This window comes from Cupressus sempervirens, chromosome 4, assembly GCF_028749045.1.
Source record: "Cupressus sempervirens isolate cs-2001-9-10 chromosome 4, ASM2874904v1, whole genome shotgun sequence".
NCBI classification, from domain to species: domain Eukaryota; kingdom Viridiplantae; phylum Streptophyta; class Pinopsida; order Cupressales; family Cupressaceae; genus Cupressus; species Cupressus sempervirens.
The window spans coordinates 26925366-26939837 of NC_143121.1; the positions used below are offsets into that span (position 1 = coordinate 26925366).

At 34.4% G+C, this 14472-nt stretch overlaps 1 protein-coding gene across 1 annotated transcript; it reads left to right on the top strand.

Annotated features, from left to right (window-relative positions):
- Positions 1-263: 263 nt before the first annotated feature.
- Positions 264-1304, top strand: LOC149559766 (glutathione S-transferase U25-like). Its single transcript, XM_089823500.1, has 2 exons — positions 264-656; positions 759-1304. Exons 1-2 carry the CDS (start codon positions 333-335, stop codon positions 1101-1103), a joined length of 669 nt encoding a protein of 222 aa, XP_089679626.1. The 5' UTR covers positions 264-332; the 3' UTR covers positions 1104-1304.
- The last annotated feature ends 13168 nt before the right edge of the window (positions 1305-14472 follow it).

The window sequence follows — 14472 nt, forward strand, 5'->3', positions numbered from 1 at the left end:
ATGTACGTGTTTTTTTTCCATGTGAATGTCAACAACGGACGGTCATTATCTTCCTGATCCCTGTGTGAAAACCTTGACCCAATTCAATATTTCAATAGATGTGGAAATATTCTCATTTCACATAAGAGAGAAACTTCTAACAAAATTTCAACGTTTCTAAGAATGGTCGGCGTGGAGATAGCCATCATAATGCAAGCAACTACGTCAGCATTTGATTCTTTTTCTTTTTCTTTTGGATAAAGCTACTATAAGTACATCAAACATTTCTTCATCTTCTGCGAAGAAAAGAAAGGAAAACACCAGTGAGGATTGAAGGAGAAATAGCTGAAGAAATGGCAGGAGAAGATGAAGTTAAGCTTATTGGCTTCTGGGCCAGCCCTTTTGCTCTGAGAGTCATGATTGCTCTTGAAGAAAAGGGCATAAAATATGAGTATGTGGAAGCAGATCTGTTTTCTGAAAAGAGTCCCCTGTTGCTGCAAGTGAATCCTGTGTATAAGCAGGTGCCTGTTCTTATTCACAATGGCAGGCCTGTGGTTGATTCTGGTATTTTACTGCAATATATTGATGAGGTGTGGAGTAATGGCCCTGCTTTCTTACCATCTGATCCATATGACCGTGCCATGGCTCGGTTTTGGATAGATTTTATGGAAAAGAAGGTATGTGATCCAAAATGTTTTTGATATTTGATTAAAGAAATAGATTGATTATTAGATGTTTTTAATGGAATGTGTTATCATGTTATGTTTTGTTTTCTTCAGCTTATTGTTCCAGGGAGGTTGTTGATGCAAAGCAAGGGAGAAGAAAAAGAACAGGGAAAGAGACAAGTTATAGAGAGTTTAGAAATACTAGAAGAAACTCTTAAAGGGAAAGATTATTTTGGAGGAAAGACTTTTGGAATAGTAGATATTGCATTTGCTCCAGCAATATGTTTCTTTTCTACTTATGAAGTACTTGGAGATTTTAAGATTATGTCTGAGGATAAATATCCAAACATTTTTGGCTGGGTGAAGAAATGTATGGAGAGGGGAAGTATCAAGAAAGTACTTCCACAACAAGAGACAGTGCTACGAGCAGTGGTGCAGTTTGCAAAGGGATCTGCTTGAGAAGATTAGTTAAACGTTGTTTCACCGGAGTTCACTTTTTTAATGTATTGAGATGCGATCTCCATTAGTTTTATGTGTTAAGAGTTTACTTTTTTAATGTATTGAGATGTGATCTCCATTAGTCTTATGTGTTAAGGGTTATTGATATTGTACTATCTTATATATTGTTTTATTATAAGTTTGATGGGTAATTTGTTGTAACGTTGACATAGAATAAATTTAGTTGATAAATACAATGTGCTTCTTATTTGTGTGTACAAATCAGGTAGCCCCCTATAAAACTATATTCTATTTGTCTTTAAGTAATGCTGATGCAAAATACCCTCTACTAACATGCAGATTTGGGAATGGTGAAGATTGCACTTTGTGACCTCATCCCTACACGAAGATGTCATCAATCAAAAGCTAAGCCCAACCCTATTTTACAAATTCTACACAATTAAATCTGTTTTTGAAATGAATTTCAATAGATGAGCACACTTATCAGAAAATTTTAACTGTAAAAAAACTCTAAATTTTTGCAAAACTTTACAAATTGGCATTTTTGTCTTATTCCTCTAAATAATAAATAATTCTTAACTAAATATTAAGTTAGATAAAATATTTTATTAATTTAAGAAAAATAAATACATGAACTATGTAAATTTAAACTCTTCTTACAGCCCTTGCCATTTTAATATATATTAGACTTTGTTCAATTGAAAGAATGTATGTGTTGATTGGATGGTTGCTCTTTAAGACCTACCAAATCTTCTTAATTCTTGTATTAAGCTTTGAGAATCCAACTAAACATTACTCCATGTCATTTATACCCTCATTTTCCATAATCAATTGTATTCATTGACTTTAGACATTGAGAAAACCACAGACACATCAATCTAGTGTGTCATGTATATGTATCAATCTTGAGGTCAATTTTTGATATGCTGTGTCATCTGTGAAATTGTTTACTGTTATAATTTCATTCCTTTTGTGGCCTCATCTTGCAGTATTTTCTATTCTGCAATACACTCAAGTGAGGAGTACTTTTGACTTTGTTTCGGTGTTAGCATATGTGCATCTATTTTCTATTAATTTTCCTCTTCTTTTAATGGTTGGTGTACCCTCAGTTTTGTTGCTTTCAACTTCTTTGAGATTGTTTTTAATATGCTTATCCAATTAAATAAGTACTTCTTATTCACATATGCCATTGTTTTCCTTCAATTGCGTGCCTTCACGAAATGGGTTTCACTAGAACTATGTATGTTCTTGACACTATCCTTATTACTTGGTACAAAATAAAATGAGTTGATTGTTGAAGCAATCTAGAAGAAAGCATTTTCTTTTCGAGATGGGTTTTGATATATAGTGGTCTTTTATCCTAAGTCATATATATATATTTCAAACATAAACAAGGGTTATAGAGCAACATAATTTATGCTATAGACAAGTGTTAGTGTTTGTGTATAATATTACATTTAAATTCTTTTATTTTTTAGTGAACTTGTCATGTTTTCTATTATCTATGGGCGAAAAGTAATGCAGTACCAAGGATAGAGGGTCTAAAGAATACACAATCTACACCTTACAACAATAATCACATAATGGAAACACAATGAAGGACAAAAGATATGATTCAAACATCACCTATTTTATTAATCAAAATCATGAGATTTACATTCAACATGCTAGGTTTAAGACCTTTCTTGTTGCGCCCAAATACAAAGAAATTAACTCATATTTTTATTGGATCATTCACCTCTGAGATATCACCCATCACAATGCCCCTAACTCAATATCTACCTCCTCCTCTTCTGTCAATTACATCAATAGATAAAAAATTTATACAAATGAGACCAACAGGCTAACTCAAAAAATTAAATTAAATGAAACATGCAATTTTATTTAGGATAGGCCCCAACATAAAGAACATAACTCAGCACATAACCCATATAAAACCACACCATCTTGGATTTAGGTCCACACATTACCCATCAACCAAAATCCATGAACACATCCAATCAGACCCAACACCCCTTGATCACAGGTGAGATCTTCCTAGTTGACTAGAAAATGAAGAACACTTTACCCAAGAACACCTCAAAGATTCAAACCTGAACAAATTTGATCCAAACACGATGTGATCATAGAAAAAGAACCTTAGATATGTCTTCTTTAAGAATTGGTTATTGCAATCTAGAAGGCACTTAAGCAAGTGATCATGGGTAAGGGCACCAAGTTGTGGTGCCAAAAAGGTGACACATTTTTTTCTTCTAGTTTTCAATAGCGTGTACATGCTATAGTGCACACGCGCTATGGCTTGGGTAACTCAAGTCATAGCACGTACGTGCTTTATAAAAAAACCAAAATATTATAAATGGGTTGCATACCCACAACACATTCATTTCTCCTCTATTTTCCAATTTGCCCTCCTTACAGTGTGTATGCGGATTGAGAGAATACAATATTTTTGCCACCCGCCTGGCCAATATGCCTCCTCACCATTGAAGTTTGAGATCATGAGCATGTCGTATATTATCTAACTTTATTTTTGCATTGTTTTATAGTTTTTATATTGTTTTGTAGGTTTTTTTCAATTTTTTAAAAAAAATTGTTTATTTATTTAGATTTCAATTAATTTCTTATTAGGAAATGTGAATAATGAACTGACAAATCCCCAAGAAGGTCAAAACCAAAACCCTCAACAAGATCCAAACCAAAACCCTCCACAACAAGAACAAAAAATTTTGCAACCTAAACCAATTACGAGACCTCCTCCTAACACACAAGAAAACATAATAAATGAAATAGAAAGAGGCAAAATTGAATTAGAAACACTCATTGGTCCGTTGAAAGAATGTGGACAAACCAATCCAATGAGAGCTCAATTGGCATCGTCCCTCGAATCCATTAAGACCCACATAGCTTTTGTTAGTGGTCAGTTAGATATTTGGCGAGTTAAGAGGGATGAACAAAAAAGATATTGTGGAAATAAATTATCATATCAAGATGTTAAAAAAAAAGATATACCAAAAGGTAAAATATGTGGATTTAGAAAGCTTGGTGAACAAGTTACTATTAGAGAGAGTACTAAATGGTTCCCCATCCATTGGTGCATACACGATGGTATTAGAACTAATTTTTGGGATAGATGGTGGATGGTTCTTGATTCCCCTCCTTGCAATAATCATGAGGTACCAATGTATTTCTTAAGGAAATTGCATTGTGAGTTTGTCCTTAGGGAGATCCCCAATTATTTTGATAGATTAGACTCTTAGGGTAGAGGTGGAGGGTCATCATTTGAGAGGTTGGGGGAACGTCATGATCCTAATGTAGTTAGGTAACTTGTGGTCAAGCCATAGGGTGAGCATGTGACTATTCCTTCAGTTGTGAAGGATCATGTAAAGGCCAGCGCTCTAGGGACTATTAATGCTTTGACATAGACCCTCATTCATTGCACGAGTCCATTAGTTGAAGGGGAGCCTTTTGTGCATCACGGTCACATATGCACATCATGCGGATCCTTATGCACATTTGGCAGTCATGTTGGAGATAGTGTAGATGATGGGCTTGTCATTGATCAGTTCTTGAATGAGACATTTGGCATTGACACACAAGTAAATTACAATTATAATAAACTTATTTGATCACATTTCATATGTATAGTGAATGACTCATTAATTAGCATCTATTGAAATTGTTCAAAATTTAGGGTTAGAGTGTTGGCAACCCTAGTAGCGATCCCTCGGCCCCATTTTTTGTCTTGTCGACGAGTCCAGAGGTATGTATCGATTTAATCATTTAAATTAATACATATATTTATTAAGTAATCATATTAAGTATTGACAAAAAAATTATGCATGTGCATCAGTTCTCTACAAGACCGTCAACATTCACTATGGACTTGGAGTCTAGACGTGATACGAGCTTTGTAGAGGTACATTTGTTTCATGTTAATTTAATTCATTTGATTATATTTGTTTCATGTTTCATGTTACATGTAACATGTATTGTATGACATCCAACTCTTGACATCTGAGACTCCTCATCTTTGATAGTCTGTCGATTGTGAAGTGGCTGCAACTATGGCTAGTTCACAGCCATTGACTGAGTTATGAAAGAATTTTCTTGGATTTAGTTGTTGTTTATAATAGTTAGTATCAAAATTTCTGATGTTATTTATAAGTGATTATATTGATTGAATTTTTGTAAGGTCTTGTTACACCTGATTGTCCATGAGCCTTCAAGGTGGACTTGCAGAGTGATTATTTGATGGTAGAAACAAAATAATTAATTTTATGTGTACATATATTTGATTTCAATGTATAATAATTATTGATTCATATCTACTTTTTTTGTATCAACTTGAGTTAGAGAAGAGCCTCAACAAGAGGATGAGTGAGCATTTGAGGAAGATCCCATCATTGCCATCGTCTCCCTCCACACAACAATCGAAGACCTCTAGAGATTTGTTTCCTTACCCTCACGGGAAGGAGAAGATATAGTTGATAGACATACATGTATAGGCATTAGTAGACATATATGTTGGATTTTATGTCAGTGGACATATTTGATATACATTTGATGTATATATGACATTTTATATTTGATGTATGACATTTATTTGATGCACGACATTATTAGACTTATGCCATTATTGGTTATCATTTTATATTATATGTTTGTTCATGTATGACTTTAAATTAGATATGTTTGTGTATGACATTAAATTATATATGTTCTTGTATGACATTAAATTCAATACCTAATTAGTTCAAAACTTTGATAGAATATTGATTAACAATAAACTTTATCATTGTTTAAGCATAAGTTTATCATTTCCAATATGTCATCATCATATGATTTATGATCTTGTTCATGTTTAAAGTTTTCCTTCTCTGTTATTTGTTTATCAAGCTTAATTTAATACCTAATCAGTTTGAATTTTTGATACAATATTGATTAGCAATAAACTTTATCAGTGTTAAAGCCAGAAATTTATCATTTGCAATATGTCATTGTCATATGATTTATGATCTTCTTGTTCATGCTTAAAGCCTATCTTCTATGTTATGCATCTAAAAATTTATCATAAATTATTATTACAAACATATAACAAATCTAAAACTCAAAAACAATACATTATATTTGCAAACTTTATCTCTGTTCTTGATTTGAAAACTCATTGTCATGAGTCTAGGTGAAACTTGTAAATTTATTCTAATAGAGTTCAACATTGAAAAAATAGGAGTAGATTTAATAAGTTTCCTCAAACTACCAACCTACCACCAAGTAAATGGCATTTGGAGCTCCTCTACATAGCTTTATAACTTTGATTGTTCCTTCATGGTTATCCCTTTATGAACTAACTCACAACTTTACAACTCATTGTAGTATTTGATTGTGAGTCATCTTGCACATATAGAAATAGGTGTTTTGTTAAAAGATCCTTGAAACATTTTAATTTATTACTCCTACTATAAATAGTACTAAATGTCTTCTATTCTATTACACATGATTACTAGATTTATTAAGATTGTTGTCTCACTATGTCTTATTTTTTTAAAAATTCGCTATCATATGATCCATTAAATTAGTTCTTATATACCTCTACCATAAAGGTTCTCCATGCTTTTTATCATATGACTATAATCTATGTGATATAGTAGTAAACTAGCTTTTAAGAGGTTTTTCATTTTACTTTAATAAATCATTGATCTCAATTGGACACCTCTATTCCATTTGCACATAACTACTACATAGGCTTCTCACATGTACTTTTTCACTTATTTGGACCGAGCACTATTGTTGTGCTTAGTTGAAAGAAAAGTCATAATGATTTTAAAGATTGTCATGATCATACTTTGCCACTTGACATTCTTTTACTTATTCCATCTACATAGGAAACAATTCCACTTTCTTTAACCCTACCACAAAGCCCTATAAATGAATAGGAATATTAAGTTTAATACCATGTCATTGTTTTCATGGAAATTAGCATTTTGATAAAGATTTAAGAGTTTTTCTAGAGATCTTGATAGGTACACTACTACAAAGGTTTAAAAAGTTGTTCATCACACTCACTATTGTTGCCTTGAATATTTTCCTTTGATCTCATTCCTTCGTAATGCCCTTACCTTATGCATCGATTATCATTAACATTGTTTTGACAATTATAGTAGCCTTTTATTTGAAACCCTTCATCAATATCATCTCCCTTAGTCTATGACGTACATCCCAACTAATCATTACTTGGAATGTATAGTCATTCCCTATCATATTCAAAAAAATTTCTCTACTTTGATATTTATTTACCATTATTTACTCTTTATTTGCATATATCGTATGAGTTTCTTGGCTCTCTCTTTGGAAAACTATCCTCGATGCATCATGTAGAATCTATACAGTTATTGTCATTCTAAAATATACTTTCGTACTTTATATATCTATTTACTTTGACTTCTTTTTATATTGCCTCTCATGAAACTATCATACATTGGTGAGGGTCACATGTACGCACAACTATCAAAAGAACACTTCTTTAAAGGATCCAAACCATTATTCAATATAAGACAATGAACTAAAAAACATCATAGTTTACAAATCTACCATTTAGGAGCATGTTAATGTGATTGGTATTTTTGAATGATAATGCAAGAGGTAGTGAATGTATTCTTTTCCATTCACAAATATGACATTACATAAGATTTAAGATCCTTCAGAAACCCTCATAATGATGCAAAATAGTGATCTCTATTATTCCTTTGATAGTTTTGACACAATCTTAAAAACCAATGTCACATTAGAATATGTGTCATATTAAGCCTACCTCTAATAACCCTTAAGATCATGAGTTATGACAAGGAGGAAAAGTTATGAGCCCTTTATAATCTTATCCTTCTACACATCACACCTTGTTTTCTCAATGATATTTTCAATGTGGGGGAAGATAAATAGAAACTTATGAACTCTTGTAAGCCCCTTAATGTGTCATTATATTTGTTAGGGACATTTTGGTTTGACATGCTTGAGATCGTTCGAGTGCTCAATGGGATGGGAAGAGGTTGGGGCTACTGTTTACCTAGCCACCTAGAGCTAATAGAATAGACAGTTTGATCCCAGGATGAAAGGTGAGAGAGATTTGGTAGTTGGCAACTTTGTACTGACCAATGCTACAAGTTTCAGCATCACTTGAGATGGTGTTGCAAAATCAAAATAGAGTAAGATCTCCAAAAAGCAAGAGAGTTTACTATAGGTCTCTGCAACATGGTCCTATAGGAATTGGAATCGCATCCATATCTCGTAGGAGCTTTGAGATATGCCCTGTCAAATACCATTGCCCTATGGCATTTAGTGACCCTTAGGAACATTTTGGTTTGGCGTGCTTGAGAATGTTTGAACGCTGAATAGGATGGGATGAGGTCGGGGATAGGGTTTACCTGGCCACCCAGAGCTAACAAAATAGACAGTTCAATTTCATGATGAAAGGTGAGAGAGATTTGGCAGTTGGCAACTTTGTACTGGCCAACACTACAAGTTTCAGCATCACTCGAGATGGTATCACAAAATCAAAATAGATTAAGATCTCCAAAAAGTGAGAGACATTACTATAGGTCTCGAAAACATGGACTTATAGGAATTAGAATTACATCCATACCTTGCATGAGCTCTGAGATATGCCCCGTCAAATATTGTTGCCCTATGGCATTTAGTGACCCTTAGAGACGTTTCAGTTTGGCATGCCTGAGAATGTTTGAGTGCTGAACAAGATAGGAAAAGGTTGGGGATAGGGTTTACCCACTACTCAGAGCTAATGGAACAGAGAGTTTGATCCCAGGACAAAAGGTGAGAGAGATTCGGCAGTTGGCAACTTTGTACTGGCCAACACTACAAGTTTTTGCATCACTCGAGATGGTGTCGCAAAATCAAAATGGAGTATGATCTCCAAAAAGTGAGAGAGATTATTGTAGGTCTTCGCAACATGGTCCTATAGGAACTAGAATCACATCCATACCTCACATAAGCTTTGAGATATGCCCCATCAAAGATCACTGCCCTATGGCATTTAGTGACCCTTAGGGATGTTTCAGTTTGGGCATGAATGTTCAAGCACTGAACATGATGGGACAAGGTTGGGGATAGGGTTTACCTGGCCACCCAAAGCTAAAGGAATAGATAGTTCGATCCCATGATGGAAGGTGAGAGAGATTTGGTAATTAACAACTTTGTACTGGCCAACACTACAAGTTTTAGCATCACTGGAGATGGCATAGCAAAATCAAAATGGAGTATGATCTCTAAAAAGTGAGATAATTTATCGTAGGTCTCTGCAAAATGGTCATATAAGAACTAGAATTGCATCCATACCTCGCACGAGCTCCAAGATATGCCCTGTCAAAGATCACTGCCCTATGGCATTTAGTGACTTTTAGGGACATTTCGGTTTGGTGTGCTCGAGAACATTTGAGTGCTGAATGGGATGGGATGAGGTTGGGGATAAGATTTACCCACCCACTTGGAGCTAATGAAATAAACAATTTGATCCAGGACAAAAGGTGAGAGAGATTTGATAGTTGGCAACTTTGTACTGGCCAACACTACAAGTTTCAACATCACCTAAGATGGCATCTCGCAAAATCAAAATGGAGTATGATCTCCAAAAAGTGAGAGATATTATTGTAGGTCTCCACAACATGGTCCTATAGAAACTAAAATCACATCCATACCTTGCACGAGCTCCAAGATATGCCCCGTCAAAGATCATTGCCCTATGGCATTTAATGACCCTTAGGGACATTTTGGTTCGACGTGCTCGAGAATGTTTGAGCACTGAACATGATGGGAAAAGGTTGGGGATAGGGTTTACTCAGCTACCTAGAGTTAACATAATAGACAGTTCAATCCCACGATGAAAGGTGAGAGAGATTTGGCAGTTGGCAACTTTGTACTGGCCAACACTACAAGTTTCAGCATCACCCAAGATGGCATTGCAAAATCAAAATGGAGTATGATCTCCAAAAAGTGAGAGAGGTTATTGTAGGTCTCTGCAACATGGTCCTATAGGAACTTGAATCACATCCATACCTTGCACGAGCTTCGAGATATGCCCCATCAAAGATCGCTTCCCTATGGCATTTAGTGACCCTTAGGGACATTTCGGTTCGGCATGCCCGAAAATGTTCAAGCACTGAATGGGATAGGATGAGGTTTTGGATAGGGTTTACCTGGCCACCCAAAGCTAACAGAATAGACAATTTGATCCCATGATAAAAGGTGAGAGAGATTTGGTAGTTGACAACTTTGTACTGGTCAACACTACAAGTTTTAGCATCACCGGAGATGGCATCAAAAAATCAAAATGGAGTATGATCTCCAAAAAGTGAGAGAGTTTATTGTAGGTCTCTACAACATGGTCATATAGGAACTAGAATCTCATTCATACCTTGGACGAGCTTTGAGATATGCCCCATCAAAGATCACTGCCCTATGGCATTTAGTGACCCTTAGGGACATTTCAGTTCGGCATGCTAGGGAATGTTTGAGCACTAAAAAAGATGGGATAAAGTTGGAGATAGGATTTACCCACCCACCTAGAGCTAACGAAACAGACAATTCGATCCCATGTCCCTTTTTCCACTAAGTTGCAAATTTGAGCAACTTTTACAACTTTCAACAATACAACTTTGTACAAAAAGTGCAATTTTTACATTTTTCACTTGATTCCAATTCTATGACTTGGAAAAGGTTTAAAAAAAATAAAATAACTTATTTCCAAATGCTTAGTTCTTCACCAATTCCCAAACTTCTGCAAAGTTGTCAACATTTTAACAATTTTGCTTTGACAACTTTTGCAAATTTTTGTAATTTCTGACATCTGAACTCCTAGATGCCTAAAAGTTAACCTAATGACCTTAAGGACCTTTATAACCTTCTAATAAATATAAAAATCTTTTTTTCTTTGAAAAATCACCTATATTGCTCATTTTTATAACCATATCAAAATATTTTTATATTTCTTAGAAGGTCTAATGGCTAAGAGAAAGGACTAATGGATATGTTTAGAGTTTTATAGTGTAAATAAGTTAAAGAGTCTTTAGATTAGTATAGAAATGTTGAGTTGTCAAGTTGACAACTTTGTTGTCAACTTGACAACATTTTCTTATGTTAAGTTAGCACACTGTTGAAGACAGTTACAAACAGTTAAGAGGTTGTTGTCGGGTTTGTGGTAGAAGATGAGATCTATTTAGAAGTTCTTCCACATGATTGGTGAGTCAAATGAATAATAGATCCTTTTAATATAGTGAATATATGCAGGAATTTGAGATGAAGATATTGAAGAACCCAAAAAGATGAGAAATTGTTGATTAAGGGAAACCAGTCCCATACCAATCATGGCTGGGAATGATCTAAGGGATGGATAGGGTAACCAAGGTTTGGAAAGGTCTTTTTAGAGGGATTTTAAGGTGTTTGAACCTTGTTTAGAGTTGTGAGTGAATTGGAGGGGTATTTTCTATAAAACCCTTGGTTTCTTGTTCAAATAGTGAGGGTTTGTTGATTTGGGAAGTTTGATGAATGGTAATACTTTGGGAGTTTGATAATATTGTGTCTTAAGAGGTCTAGAAAGATAGTTTTAGGTTGGGGAGTCTTGGAGATTAGTGGAGGATAGGGTTCCTTTGTTGGGGTAGGCTAATTAGGCTTAAATACATGTGCAATCAATAGTAGAAAGGTTCACTAGTCAAGAGGTGAAGGTTTGAGATTGATAGGGGTTTTATAACTCTCAAAAGGGTATTTGGAAAGTTAATTACTTTACCAAGTTTTTTGGAAACATTTCATGAAATTTGCAAATTTCTGTTTGGACAAGGCAACTAGATAGGCCTAGGTGGGCTAAAGTGTGAAATGGTGAAAGATGAGTTGGTTGGAGTTGGTGAAGAGTTGGATCATGATAGATAGGCCATGAAAAGGTTATACAAGGTGTTAGGGTCAGTGTGAGAAGCTTGATTGGATATTTGGTATGTTGGAGGTACTAGGTACACTACGTGCATTAAGTAACCCAGGAGGGTATTGGAGATTGAATAGATGGGATTGAGATAATGAGATGATGAACTCATGAGCATGGTTGAGGAAGTGGTTTACCAAGTTAGAGAACTCCATTTGATATTTGAGTAGAATTGATTCCAAGTTATATTGTTGAATCCTCAAGTTGAGGTAGCCTATTTGAGGTGATAGTGGAGGGCTCTGCATCACCATTCTTAGATATGTTAATGGTTCACATTGATTGAGGAGACCAAATTTTTATTTATTTGGTGGTTTTCTAGTGTTTCTTTATTTAGGGTCTAATTGATTTGATGAAGCAATAAGTTGTGATTCTTGGTGCTACTTTGGTGATACCATTGTATGCTTTTGGTTATTCATTTGGGTCCTATCCAAGTCTTGGATGACTTGATTTGGATAACATTATTGATTAAACATAGTATTTATATCTTTTATTGTAATAGACATTAGCCAACCTTGTTTATGTTTAATCTTTGTAACATATATAAATGAGATAACATTTCTATAATTGAGAGTATGTTAAGTATGCAAAGGATGCACAAATGAAATATATTGTATGCATTTTATGAATAAGTAGAAGTTGTTCTTCATTGGATTTGTCTTGGTATTTGAGATGTTTATCTTCTTGGTTGTAATGGACATTATGTCCACTCTCTTGTAATCAAGATTATATCAGTGAACCCAACTAAAGGAAAAATCTAAGATTTATTATAAGAAATGCGCTCTACATAGTGTGTCCATAAATTGGGTCATATGCCTCTTGATGTAAGTGGATTGATTTTTTTCTCTATTTTTTTAAAAATTAGGAGTACTTTTCATAGTACAAATATCTTGTGGTTTTGGCTTCCACTAGGTTTTCCCTAATAGGTTTGCTCAATAACATATATGATGTTATGTGTTATGTATTATGTATTATGTGTTATAAATCTTGTATTATTATTTATCTTTTAGATATTTGATTTATTTAAGAGGTTGGAATTATTAGTCCTTGCCTTATAGATAAGGCAGGGTAACTAATGTTCATAATGGTGGTTCCTATTTAATTTTTATAACAAAAATTATTATAATGCTAAAGTTCAAAAAAGAATTATTTTTAAACTAATTTTTAATCAACAATATCTAATTTTTCATTGGCTAATAGAGTTTTTGCTAGGGTTAAATTATTTGTTATCATAAAAAATTGAAAAAATCAAACTGTAGAATGTTTTGCACTGAATGTCGCTTCCTCCAGCTTCCTCCAGATCAATTTAGTTTGAATACAACATGACATTAAAAAAATAAAGCTCGATAAAACATTTTTCTTAAACCTAGAAAAAAATGCGGGTCAACAACTTGGGCACAAATTTTGCTTTATGGAGAACCGTCAGAAATGTTTGTCCCAAAACAAACCCCCTAGTAAATATGAATACTATTCATTGGATAATAGATCTGAGAATGGAAATATTCCTTCCTTTCACAGAAAATCACCTAATGCCTATCTAGGCGTAAACTGGCTTAAACAGAAACTGTGTAGAAATAGTGTATGCACCCCTTGTAACCACAAAAAAAATTGTGCAAAAACACCATCAATTACGCGCTAAGAAAACTATAATCCTTGTCACATTTGAGCAACAAAATGTCTCCATGAATGAAAAAAGAACAGGGCCTTCCGAGGATTGGAATTTGGTGGTTACACAGGGCCTTCCCTCTTCTAATTTGAAGTAGAGTGATTTAAGTGTAAGAGTGCATGGCTTTGTGGGAGAAAAGGATGATAATTTTGAGTTGCATCTTGTGCAAATTGATTACACCATATGATTGATTCTCTCAGGCCAATTCTAATGCTCTCTGATCATACCCAATGGGAAAATAATAATTACATGTAGTGAGTTGGGACCTTATGTTGACAAAAGGAATTTTGCGCTTCTAAGTTGGATAACATTGTGGGTTTTTGTTTGTTAGTATTAGAATTGCCTCATTTTGGGTATAAAGAGAAGCCATAGTTTTTTCCTCTGCTTGAATATGGTTCTTCATTGCACCAATCTTTTTTGGATGACTTCCTCACATCACTAATTTGCAGCATAAATGCATTCCCCTAGCCCATGATCTGTTTAACTTCAACAAGCCCATTCCATGATCTTCAAGAGCTGGTACGAAGGAACCTGCAACACAAACACTATCACAAATTGGTCAAGAATGTTGGCATTAGTCACAACAATCAAATGAACTGCCTCTCTAATATGCTTAAGGCTTCTCTATTCCTAGGAAAAAACTTCATCAAATGGGTCTTGCATCCCTCTATCTAGCTGGGTGATCAATTTCCTGTGCAATGGAAATGTAATGCAGAAATTCGTACTTGGAT

Coding starts and splice junctions, on each gene's coding strand:
- LOC149559766 (XM_089823500.1), top strand. CDS start 333: ATGGCAGGAGAAGATGAAGTTAAGCTTATTGGCTTCTGGGCCAGCCCT. Junction 657..758: donor TAGATTTTATGGAAAAGAAG/GTATGTGATCCA, acceptor TGTTTTCTTCAG/CTTATTGTTCCAGGGAGGTT.